This window comes from Onychostoma macrolepis, chromosome 09 (assembly GCF_012432095.1).
Source record: "Onychostoma macrolepis isolate SWU-2019 chromosome 09, ASM1243209v1, whole genome shotgun sequence".
Taxonomy (NCBI): domain Eukaryota; kingdom Metazoa; phylum Chordata; class Actinopteri; order Cypriniformes; family Cyprinidae; genus Onychostoma; species Onychostoma macrolepis.
The window spans coordinates 12,826,697-12,840,323 of record NC_081163.1 but is presented as its reverse complement, the minus strand read 5'-3'; the positions used below and the strand labels follow the sequence as shown (position 1 = coordinate 12,840,323).

The following is a 13,627-nucleotide window of genomic DNA, read 5'->3' as shown; positions in this document are numbered from 1 at the left end:
TTATGAATTTTTATTATTGTAATATGATTTTGTATCCATGTGATCACGAATACTCCGTTTTTATCTCTGTTATTCTCACATTTATTACAAAACTCATTTGCTTTTTTTAATATAATAATTCTTATTCCTTCTACAATACTGATAATTTCAAATATTCAATTTTCTCGTCTGAGAAGATCTTACTGCATCAAAAAATAATATACCAGTCAGCAGTGCCAGAGATCATTCAAAAGATGTTTAGAGAAGAGCACAATGGATGCTTTAGAATGAATTTATTTTGGTGATTCATAAACACTGAACGGATGAAGAATTATAAGAACTTCCTTTGCCATTGAAAAAAATTTAAATATTTTTTTTTTAAATGCAGTAGAAACTGTAGTACAGAGACCCAATTTCATAGCTGTAAACCACATAAAAATGGAATAGAACAAATTAATTTAAAAACAGGTAGTGTTAAATAAGGCACATGAACTGATCGTAAACAACTCTTCCAAAAAATCTTTTGAGTGTAAATGTCTTTTACGTTGCTTTTAGATACATAAAATAGAACAGACAGAACATATGGTATAACTAATGTATACATTTTCAGATCTTTCAGAGGTAAATGCAGAATTGGAGAAGTTATATTCAAGCTAATCAAGGGCATAACAGATAAAATGAACACTAACATTAATAATCATACTGTAACAAAAGAGTCAAATGTATATTTAAATAAGTGACTAAGTATTATTCATATCTCTGGATGACACTGGTGCCCCTTATATACCAAAGACTGCAACCTGCGTGCTCTTTATACTTTTGTCACGTGACCAGACTTGGCCTACGTATCAGCTGAACAGACACAGATAATAACTAGCTAAAACAATCTCTGTTTACCAAGGCACAGTAACAGTTGTGCTTGCACTCATAGTTCATTATACTCTCATATATATTCTGTAACAGTTATTATTCTTCTGTAATTCTCCATTTTCTTTCCTTTTTTATACAGTTGCAGCCTTGAGGTTGATGGCTTCATTTTTTCCCTAAAGGAATAGTTTATCCAAAAATGAAAATCCTCTCATCATTTACTCCCCCTCATGTCATTCCAACCCAATATGACTTTCTGTCTGTGGAACACACAAGAAGATTATTTAAAAAATTTTTTTGCAGATTAAAGAAAGTCATACAGGTTTGGAACAAAGTGAGGGTGAGTAATTGATGACTGGATTTAAATTTTTTAATGAACTATCCCTACTCAAATCCCTGACTGGAGTACAAGCAAATACGTTTGATTAGTTTTCACCTGTTGACTACGTAAATATGCTGAAATGATTTGAGAATAATTTTATAAATAATTAACAGAACCTCATCCATTTGTTGCCACTGGACTTGGGAAAAAAGCGCATTACTGAAATCTGAATTTCATTCAAGATTAAGAGGTCTGCCAGAGTCCAATGTAAAACCAATAATGATAAGTGCTCCATTATTATAAATGTGTTATGGGGGAATTATCTATTCTCTTTAGATAAATTTTAAACTTGTTCTAGGGAGAAAAAAAAAAAAAAAGATTCTGCATACCTCAGGATATTGCCATTAAAGTATAAAGAGCTACATTAACTGTTATGGTGCTTTTGCATTTTAATATTGCCATCAAAATCATTTTAAACTTTTGCAAGCCAAATAGATAGCAAATAATAGGTGAATAGACAGCAAAAGAGCTGGTCCCAAAGAAGATTAGCATTAGGTCTCACCAGTTCCTTAAGATACTGCTTGAGAAGTTTAGCCCCGCCTTCTCTTTCTCCTCACTGGACAGATGAGTGATAGGATGAAGTTAACCATGTTTGATATAATGTCAGGTGGAGGGTGTAGCTGATGAGGGTGATGGTGGGCGAGCGTCATCTCCCAGGCGTCCACCAGCTGGACGTTCAGACCTTTAAACATGGCTCGGAGCACTGCGTCAAGCTGTTGGGAGAACCAGTCGCTGTTGAACAAGCTGGACTCGGGGTCCAGTTTCTGGAGGTTGGCTGTGCGGATCAGCACTAAAGTCGCCGGTTCTCGGTTCAGAAGTCGGATCACCGCCCTGCGGATGTGGCGCAGGCGCCGTATGTACACTTGCACTGGGAAAGTACTGAAATGCGACCAGATGCTAATCACGACCACCGTGTCCGAGCCCCCTCGTAAGCCATCCAGCTCATTTGAGATGTAGTGCATCTCAGCTGAGGACACGGACGTGAAGCGGATTGGTGGCCCGTGGCAGCGGTATCTCAATAATATGTTGTGATTGCTGTCAACTGCCATGTACGGGCCAACATTCTTCGGGCTATGAAAGTTGAATTCCTTAAACTCTGTATTGTGAGATAAAACAGAGGGTGAGATGTAGATAAGACAATAGATTCATGCCCACTCAGGAATAAAATGTGTAAAATACTTATTTGGCATGAAGATATATGAAAAATTCACCCTAGACTACAAACAAATATTTGTACTTCAGTTGTCTCAGGCCACATTTACACTGTACTTTTTATGGAATCTATTCAATGAGACTATACTATACACTATATTTTCTTATTTTTTTTCATGCTCTGCTTTTTTTGGGTTGGCTGAAAAATGTTTGGAGATGTGGTTAAAGCCACAAATCAATAAAGACTACAAATCAATACAGCACCTTTAAAAAGAGTTTCAAAAATATTACTGACCTGGAACATGGGCAATGAGATACTCGTACCACTGTCGCACAGTGGAGTCTCCATACATATACACCATTTTCCCTCGAAGACACTGTGTTATGACTGAAGAGCCATTAAACTGCCGCATGACGACACCACTCAAAGGCCTCCATGATCCCTGGTAGTAGTACCCGGAAGGAGTGAATTCAAGGTGCATTCCTTTGGTTTGTACTGGAAGGAAAGAAGAAACAGAAGAAAAAATTAAAATGATGATGAGAGAAAGAAAGAAAAAATGCTGATAAGAACTTAGAATTTAAACCTGTTTATACTGTTCTTGTATATTTAAAATGATACACCTTTAAATGTTTGGGGTCAGTAAGTTTTTTTTTTTTTTTTTTTTAACCCAAAAATGAAAATTCTGTCAGTCACCCTCATGTCTTTCCAAACCCGCAAGACCTTCATTCATCTTCGGGACACAAATTATGATATTTTTGATGAGATCCAAGAGCTTGAGCTTCCTGACTACATAGACAGCAACACACAACTACCACGTTCAAGGTCCAGAAAAGTAGTAAGTACATCGTTAAAATAGTCCATGTGACATCAGTGGTTCAACTGCAATTTTTTAAAGCTATGAGAATACTTTTTGTGCAAAAAGAAAACAAAAATAACTTTATTTTTGTTGTTTTTTTATTTTTATGGTTGCGGTCTATACAGGGTCAGAAAGCTCTTGGATTTCATAAATACCTTAATTTCGAAGTTGAACAAAGGTCTTACATTTTTGGAATGACACGAGGGCGAGTAGTTTTTGGAACACATTTAAATTGGGTTGGGTTCCACAAAAATATTAAGCAGCACAGCATTTTCAACACTGATAATGATGAAATGTTTCTTGAGCACCAAATCAGCATATTAGAATGATTTCTGAAAGGTCATGTGACACTGAAGACTGGAGCAATGGCTGCTGAAAATTCAGTTTTGCCATTATAGGATCAAGGTACATTTAAAAATATACTAAAATAGAAAACATTTTAAATTGTAATAATATTGCACATTATTACACAGCTCTCTGAAATACTTGATTCTGGTTGGTCAATCACGACATTCCAAGGTGTGTTATTCCCCGATAACAACCGGTAAAACTAATAACAGGCTCATCCAGGTACTAGGAGTCATCTTGACCATGTATCACTCTGCTGTCGCTGATTAGTGTTTCGTGTCTAATTATTTAGGCTACTTTTGTGGCAAGCGCCGTGTAATAAATAGGATAATGTACAGCTACCTGGTTGTTATCGCAAAATAAAGCACTTTCAATCAATTGCAAGTGTTAGTTCAGGCATATCTCTGCTATCAGTTCTTTATCAGCTGTTCCACCTTTTCCAAACACTGTGATTCCCAACTGAGCCAGATTAATACCTCTTCAGTTTAGCCAAGCTCACAAACAAGCCTTCAACCCCCCTTCTTTTGACATCAGTATTATATCTTCCACATATTGTATATTCTGTGCACTTGCTGTACAATGTTTCTCTCTCTCCATTTCAGATAACTGTATCGTGACAAGCCATCCAAGCAGTCCTCAAACATAATAGTCATTGTCTCTATTAACTGCTTCATCCTCGTAAATAAGTTTCAGTTAATAGCTGACTTGTGTAATGTGGACGGTAGGGATGCAACGATTATAGATTTTGTTGGTACGATTATAGTCTGAGGAATAATCACGGTTTCACGATTATTACGATTATTATGCATTTATTCATTTCACAACATAAAATCACATAAACACTCTTTAGATATTAAAGTGTTATTTATTGCTGCCTTTTGAAACAGAAATAACACAGTAACCAATAATACAGCACAAAATAATAATACTAAAGAAAAAAAAAAAGTCCATCTCTCCTATTGGAATTAAAAAAGGTGACCTCTGCTCTGTAAATATCCATGTAAGTATTTCCATTTTGAAAATAACAAATGTATTTGATGTTTTCATTTCATTCTTTCTACATTTCTTTTGGACCTGAGGTACAGAACTTGGAAAGATGGTGAAAAATAAATTGACTTATGAATAATACTATAACAGGGATGATAAATCACAATATTAATGAAGTATTATTAATATATGACTAATATTAACTTTATTTATCCCACAGAGGACACTGTTACTAATGAGGGAATAAACTAAACTATTATTGTAATCAACTGTCATCAATACTTATTCATTTTAATAATCTTTATTCATCTGATTTTACATAAGGCCTGAGAAAATCATGTCTATTATTTTGGTTTGTGAGATCGAGATCGAGCTGCCCACAAACATTTAGGAGGACAGAAACGTGTTGTCAACGCTGCCCAGCGACTTTCATTAATAAAATAGCTTAGATACTGGATCGCTACATTATATTAATCAGCAAAGAGGGGGTAAAATGACTGTTTAAATAACTAAACTCAAATCTTCATTGTTTGTAGTGACGCAGATGCAGGTAGGCTAAAGCCTCGTTTATACTCGCGCCTGGCTCCGCTTCGCGAGCCTCCGCTGACTGCGCGCGCTTCACACACGCGCTCGCGCTCTCTCACTGCACTATTTCATCTCTGAAGCGGCAGAATGTTCGAGCTAACGAACGTCGCGTCAGGTGGTCCTTGCCTTCACGTCGTGCATTAAAATCGTTTATTGCACAGCCAGAACAGGTTGGCTAGCTGTGCATTATCCCTTATGTATTCACTCTTTAACAGCGATTTTTACGGCAATATTGATGTACCCAAATTTAAAATGGTCCCACACTATCGAATTCAGTCATTTCTCTGGTGGAAATAAAGGATCGCTGTTTGGTTCCTCTGTCATAGTTAATCTAGTAGCCTCCGTGTCTCTGATAAGCACGGCATTTTAAGCTGGTGCACCGCTAGTGTAACTTTGTTTTCGTTTTGCTCATGTTTCAACAGTTCCATTCCATACAACAGAAACACTCGGTGTAGCGGAGCCTTTACGATTAATTAACCGTGACGTTTTAAAGCGCGGTTAATCGTAAAACCGGTAAATCGCTGCATCCCTAGTGGACGGCAACAGTTATTGTATTAATTTCATGCTGATGGCACCTTGAGAGGTTAACCGCAGACTCAGCTATAATATATTGCAAAGCCGAAAACCCATATACAGCCAAAGACAACAAATCAATCTTTATGTTTTATTGCCAGAGTGTTCTTAACTGAACATTGTTTTTGATCAAAACAATGCAGCTTTGGTGAGAGATTTCCTTCAAAAACGTTAAAATTATTATTTTTTTTTAAACCTTACCAACCCCAAACTTTTGAGCGGCAGTGTAAATATAATATTACATGTGCCACAATACCTTTAGCAGGTTGAACAGTCACATTGTCCACCCCTGCAGAGTGTATTGGAATTTTGATATTTACTCCACTAGAACAAAACAAAATTAAAGTGTCATTCATGAAGAAAGTAGAAAAAAAGTATATGTTTATCATTAAACTGAAATATTTATAACATATAATCTGGATTTTATGCACAGTAGATGTTGGCATCGGCAGACAGAAATAAATATATCGCTCAACCACTACTCTAAATGTAGAAATAGGTTTAACTTCTCACTCACCTTTGGAAGAAATATGACTCATAAACAGTGAGAAGGTGTTTCTTATACCCCCCTTTTGAGTGGTTAATCCGTGTATCACAGTCCAACATCTTGGGCTTATAACAGAACCAGGGTTCTCCGGTCTGGGGGTCTGTGTAGTTGCAAAGCGGCTGCTGTTTGTTCGGCAAACACAAATTACACAGAGTGGTCTCAGAGAGGTACCCTGAACGGAAGAGGCTCTTGAAGAACACTCGGTCTGATTGTTCCTCTCTCAATCGCTTGAGGACCATCACAGCTTCACTAGGGTGAATCATTGTCAGTTCCACCTGGGCAACACCTGCCCAAAGCAGCGGGAAAAATACTGCGTAGTTTCCATTGTTGTGGTCATGTACCTGGCCAGCCACACCTGCTGCCAGTTCTGGTGTGTGAAGTCGCGCAACTAGAAAGTCTCCTCCATGTTTTTTGGGCTGACCCAAAAAGTTGTGCATCTGCACCTTCACTACCAGTTGCCCACCCACCTGGAGATCTCCAGGGTCTTGGATCGTATAATAGCTCTGTGCAGGATCGCTACTTTGACGTAACGGCAGTCCCAGGACCAACGGCTCTGGCCAGGCGATGGATTTGAGAAGATAGCTCTCTTCCCTGGCTTCCTCTGCAGTGGGCTCCTGGCCGAGGTGGGCACAGAAGGAGTAGTTAAACTCCACCGGTAGAAAAAATTCTGAGGTCTTTAAGACTGACTGGATGCTGTTCTGAAGCTGATAGAAGGTAGATACTGTCTGACAGTTCCAGCTCTGCAGAAGACAAAACACAGAAGCTTTAATGTGAAATTTCATTACAGAGAAGCATGAGAAGGTTTCCAGAGTTCAGAGGGCAAGATTAATCTGTGTTGGCTTATTACAATAACCTTCGAAAACAAGTGCATGATCATGAAATATTACAAAACACGCTTTGTACCCTGACTTTAAAAGTAACCTTATTCTTACAGTATGAACCTCATATGTTTTTTCACAAGCAAAATTGTAATATGGCAATAGGTGAATGATCTGCTGTGTGCTAAATCTAATAATTAAAAAATCATTCCATATTTACATCCACAAACGAACAAATTATGTTGCCTACAACCTGTTGTTTTGTGACCACAAACCACTTCACTGTAGTATTATCTTCTTCAAGGTAGTTAGCTATCATAAAAAAGAAAATTAACAGACTGCGCGATTTTTTTAAAAGTCCTTTAGAAGTACTTGTCAGACTGTACGATCATGATGATCATGTCACACTGTGGGATCTCAGTTGTTATAAATGTCAGACTGTACGACAGTCAAGAAGACATGTTAAAAACAGGTGTGCTTGGTAAAACTTGTGTTTTACATTATCAACCTATAAACGTTCAGTGACTGCGAGCTGCATTGCAAGTGGGGCTGAAATGTTGGCTATCATGAAAAGCATATGAGTGGCAGCAATACCAGCGTATTTAAGAAGAATAGTGTAAGCAGCACTACACACCCACATGAAAACAGCAGCGCAACCAGTGTTTATATAGCAAAGGCAACGTATAGTAATTCCGTGAGCGGAGGACGGGAGCGCCGGAGATTATGGCGGATAGAAGAAACCACTAACATTAATTCTGATTATGGCTTGTCTTGAAAAACGAAGACGGTTTGATGTTCGTTGTAGGAGAAGTCACACTGCAGGACTGTGTGCCAAATCTTCTGACACTGTCAGAATTTCATCTGAGGTCAAATTTGATCTCAACAGCCATTAATCGGCAGTCGGTGAACACGTCAAACTAACAATCAAAGACTACAGATTTTAGCCTAGGATAGGAATCTTTTAGAATTTTCTAAATTTGTCTCAGGCGGCCAAATCATGGTCAAAATCGCACATTGTGAGCCGGACTTAAGTTTTGCACAAATAATAAAAATATGAACTACTTACTGATTGCACAGATACTATTTAAACTAAACTGAGCTAGACAATGACATCTCTGAATACAATAATGAAATGCCTTTAACTGAAAATTGAGTGTTTAATCTTATCATTATACATTACTGACACTCTATCAATTTGATACTGTTAAGTGCTTTGACACAATCTGTATTGTTAAAAGCGCTATATAAATAAAGGTGACTTGACTTGACTTGACTACTTCCACAATGCAAATAAAATGGATTACTGATACTGATTCCCGAACTAGAGCAATACTTTAGTGGATCATGACTGGCCATGTCTGTACTGTATAGTGTGTCCACAAAACAATCTAAAACACAAGATAGGACTTTTTTATTAGAAAATGTGTCCATTTAAGAGAAAAACTCTGATTGGCACTGATTTAAGCACTTGACATCTAGCAACCGCAACCATGAAAGCTTGTGGATACTTGCTACCACTGCAAGATGACGCAAATGCAATATGAAAATGAAAATGAAACATTTTTTTCTGTACAAATAACCAGCGGACAAATACTGAAGATGATTTTGCTTAATAAATCGAGAGAAGCAGAAATGGTGATTACAATTCAGTTGTGATTTATCATGCAGCCCTATGAGTTTCCGTAACTCATTCTGTCATTTTCCTGTTTATCACTGTAAAGCTGCTGTAACACCATCTATATTGTATAAATCACTATAAAAATAAAGGTGACTTGACTTGACTTTTACTTACTTCCAATGAGGTGATATTCCAGAGCAGGAATAAGAGTCCTGACAGAGCCAGCAGGGTGAAGAATGGGACATATTTGGGAAGATATTTCTCCATGGTTTCCTCTCTCTGTCATCCTCCTCTCCAGCACTACAGCGGATCATGTCTGGTCATTATTGCACGCTAAATAGATCAGACCACAGTAGCATGTAAACATCAGTATCCAAATACATTTATGATGGCTTTATGTCAAATCAGGATCCCATTTAAACATAATTACAAATTATATTAAAATCATTTTTACCCCCTGTAGTCTGTAATCGCAGGTGAAATTTTTAATTTTTACCCCCTCTACAAACCAGTGGATTACTCAGTAAATATACATCGATGCCATTTAATATTTTGGCTTTCAGCACTATATATGTTAATCTTTCTTCATAAAAATGTTGACAAAATCAATTATTCCCTTAATCGTTAAGCCCTTTGCTACAGACAACTATTATTAAAATTGTCCTATATTTGATGTAGTATACACAGTGTTGAAAATGTTAACCGGTGGATTGAAATTAAGTTAATGGGCATTTTAAAAATCTAAATAATTCGGATAATAAAGCATTATCCGAGTAGACATCATTATCAGACAGACGCTGCTCCCTTCGAAGGGTTTATTCTACAAAATGAGAGCTTCAAAGGGATGAAGGATGTAGGGGGCCAAAAAAACTGTTCCTTTGAAACGCACTTCTGCTTCATATCGCCAAGCGAAAGACGCAGTTCTGACCCCCTGCCAGATTATTACCCCCCTAGTATTGGTAGGTTTAGGTGTGGGGGAGGGGTTAGGATTAGGCAATCAGATAGCGATTTCAACTAACCTTAGAGGGGTAATAATTTGGCAGGGGGTCGAAAATGGGCACAACACCGGCGCAAAGAATTATAGGAGCCAAATGTCCATGAGTTATACCATTCGAAATCCTTCATTCAGAAGGTCCCTTTGAAGGGGCCAGAGTTTTAAGCATATCGGGTTTGCTACGACTCTTCACTTCAATATGGCGGCCATGATTGTTTTCACTCTTAACGGTGATGGATTTACCTCACTTAATTTGAACGCAGCGACTTTACATTAAATACAAAAACCTGGATCATTTCAGATACACAAACACAGCATTATCTATATCAAATTTTCTGACATCACATCTGTTCAGGTTTGCATCCAAAATCTCGCTTCATCCTACTAGTTAATCTATTTACCTGAAGAGATCGACTCTGGAGAGCGGTTCTGTGAAACTTCGCGCGCACTAATAGAGAAGCACGCCCATTGGCTACAATGTGCAGGTATTATGGCCAATCACGAAGTCCACATTGCGCAGCAGCTGCATTATCCCACTGCCTTTTTATTATATATCATTTTATTGTGCAACATTTTTGTGCAGAATTTTACTCACTTTCTTAGGCTATTGGGTGAATAATAGATATAATATTTTTTTATTTCCCGTTTGAACTTGAACACACTCTACAGTTACTTTTTTTTTTTTTTTTGGATTACTTATTCACATAATAGCAATAGCCTATATTATTTATAATTTATCGATTCTCCTTTATTTATTTTTCTTTTCTTTCTTTTTTTGAAATTTCCTATCGAAAATAGTCTACCTAATATATATTCAGAAAGTCTTCCAGTTCTATGGACATTCACACAAAGACCAGTCATAGTCAGGTTGAGAGGCCACAAAAAAATTGAGAAGCCACACAGCATTTGACCACTGGATTTACAAAAATCATTTCAGTTTTAAGTGTTTTCTCAACATTTCATCATTGCATCAACTGCTGATAAACATTCTTTTTATTTGAATTACCACAGTGAGTATGGTATTACTATGTCTTTGGAAGGCTTTTGTATTTCAAACACATTAAAATTCACAAATTCATGTTATTCCCAAACTTTTTTTGTCATTGAACATTTACTTGAATCATTTACATGATTTTAAGAAAGTAGCCTAACACATTTGCATGTTAACGGTTCACTGATGTTGGTTTAAGATTTTATCAATCGACTAACAAAGAATATAATACGCCCAATAAAAAGGAAAACTCGTTGATAGGCAAAAATGGACTTTGGCGTATATATAACATGCACGTGTTTGGCGAGCATATAATACGCAGTTTTCGTGTGCATATAATACGAAATTTGTTGGCGTGCATATGATACGCATCTACCCTAATCCTACCCATCGCGTATAGCATATACACGACAAAGTCCATTTTTGCGTATCTTTACTACGAGTTTTCATTTTTATTTGGCGTACTGTTTATACGCACATTCATGAGATCGGGTAGTCCCACATCAGTCAAAATGTGCTGTCCCACTTTTGAAACATCTTCTAAAGTAGGACAACAAAGATCGCTTCAAATGGAAAATATTATTAACACATTTTAACAATATTATTGCAAAATTTGATGAACAAATACATCACAAAAATAGCTTGATACTTTAGAACATTGTTTTATTTATAACAGATTTATATCCTTAAAATTAATTTTGTCTAAATCCTATGTCATTGACCTTTGAGTGAACTTTACAAGAGGTATTTCTGTTTGATGATTTCATGGCCACATTTCTCACATAATTTCCAGAAAGTGAAGTGATTTCAAAAACTTGACACCCCTGCTTGAATTCAACACCAATCATATTTACTTTAATTTTGTAAAAGAAGAGATAAACGCACTGAAGCTTGGGTGTCTCAAATTAGTGTCCCATCACATAACACTAAGCAGTAGTATTATTTGTAGGGTACAACGGGGCTAAAGGCGCCTTTGATATTATTTTCATCTAAACCTCTAGATGGCACAAAAACATGGCTTAGCACTTTCCAAAACATTCGCTTTTCAAGATGCACGTGTATATTTATCTGATCTTTGACGCGATCGCGCGCAGCAGCGCGAAGTTGATTCTGTGCTTACTTGATCAAATATTTTATGTTTTTTAAAATGTTGTAGATTTAAGTAACAAATGAGAATCTCTAAAATTAATGCATATATTTTGAGACAGAGCTCTTCTTTATGATTTTCAGTTTTGTTTAAGATAATTAAAACAACAGTTTTTAAATAACGAAAGAATATGTAAAAGTATGGTATTTGGGGTAAAAAGCGCCCCTGCTGTTGGGGCTAAAGGCGCACAGTAATTAACATGATAATTAATAGATCGCTGACTTTTCCATTTGTTGACATGACATGGTTAGATTCAGACGGTAAATATCATATATTATGTTGGGTGTCCATATTAGAGATAATCACCATGTTTAGAATGAAACCATCATATTTAAAAACATGATATTAATCATATCATATAATAAAATATCATTTGTTTTTACTACTGTAACTAGCCTATATATTCAATTATTATTGGATCTTCTTCAATACTTTCAGAATCTTTACTTATTAAAATGACTAAATTTACTCTTTTTTTTTTCAAAATAAGTAGAAAATAGTACAAACTTTGCTAAAGTGATTGTTTTGAACAAGTATTAACTTAGACATTATTTTAAAAAACATTATTTTAGCTTAAGTATTTGTATCAATACCGTACCCCATGCTGGTGTGTGGGATAAAAGGCCCCCCTTGCCACCTCATACATTTATAAGACAAAATATACAACTTGAATGATTTATTTTCACACAAAATCTGTTGCTCCATTAATGTTCAATACAACGTATATAGCCTATTATTTCTGCAATTATTCATTTTAGGCGCAGTGAATAGCACATTTTTTTCTTAAGGGGGGCTTTTAGCCCCGTTGTATCCTACTATAAGTAATGTAATCTGAGACACTTTAAAATCCAGGTACAATTCCACCCCCCATAGCCTCACAAAATCTGTGGGAAACACTGGATTGTAGAGACAGCCACACACACCTACATTCCATAGGCTACACACCATAATTTATAGCTATAGCCTATATATATATATATATATATATATATATTATACCAATTAGACGGTCTCTGTCTTGCATCATCCGCTGTGCAGCAGCTAGCATCATGCGTTGCAATACATCAAGGCGGAACAGGATGTGTATCCTTATACATTCTGGCGTATTTCGACAACATACCCATTTTATCTCTGTCAAACAACTTATGCTTTAGTCAACTTTATTTTGGTGTAAGACCAAATCGGATGCTGTTTAGATGCCGCTGCATGTACACAATGACGCAACGACTGAAAATGTAACTCGTGTGTTTATAATCTCGAAAGAATGTAGCATCATTCACTCACATTCTGTGCTGATGCTTCAGTCCCGACGTGCTGCTGCTGCTGCAGACCGCTTTCTTATCATCCGTCATGACGCCAGCATCATAACCAACAGTCAGTCTACAAAATAACCAAATAACCAAACAACCGAGTCATTGAATCAGACTAGATGAGAGGACAACCAGTAGTAACCAGAAGTGATCGACTGCACGTCGAGCTGCGTTTGCAAAACACTCAAGCACGCATCATCATCGTTTCCATACACAGGCTACCGCCCCATCTCTAAAAACAGGAGGAAATAGTAATAAACTATTTATTCAAATATCGCTTTTTTGTCCCGTTCAGTTCACAAAACCGGTTACGTTGCATCTACGGATAAGGGTGCTCACGTGGTTTTAACACTATAGCCTCGCATTACAATGAGTTAGTAAAGATTCTTTGATGTGCAAACATGCACACGCCAGTGCACGGATGAATTGTTGGTGCTGGGGTTTATTCTTATTTTACTTTACAGTAAAGGTC

At 36.8% G+C, this 13,627-nt stretch overlaps 1 protein-coding gene across 2 annotated transcripts; it reads right to left on the bottom strand.

Annotated features, from left to right (window-relative positions):
* Window positions 1-255: 255 nt before the first annotated feature.
* On the bottom strand, window positions 256-13,380 carry nxpe3 (neurexophilin and PC-esterase domain family, member 3). 2 transcript variants are annotated; one of them, XM_058787148.1, is made up of 6 exons: window positions 13,130-13,380; window positions 8,888-9,046; window positions 6,248-7,017; window positions 5,987-6,054; window positions 2,676-2,876; window positions 256-2,324 (listed from the first exon to the last, which is right to left on the bottom strand). In XM_058787148.1, the coding sequence occupies exons 2-6, from the start codon at window positions 8,978-8,980 to the stop codon at window positions 1,759-1,761; spliced, it is 1,698 nt and encodes a 565-aa protein (XP_058643131.1). In that variant the 5' UTR covers window positions 8,981-9,046; window positions 13,130-13,380; the 3' UTR covers window positions 256-1,758. The 2 variants fall into 2 exon arrangements, with proteins under 2 accessions (XP_058643131.1, XP_058643132.1); XM_058787149.1 differs by lacking the exon at window positions 13,130-13,380 and adding an exon at window positions 10,109-10,151.
* Window positions 13,381-13,627: the final 247 nt, after the last annotated feature.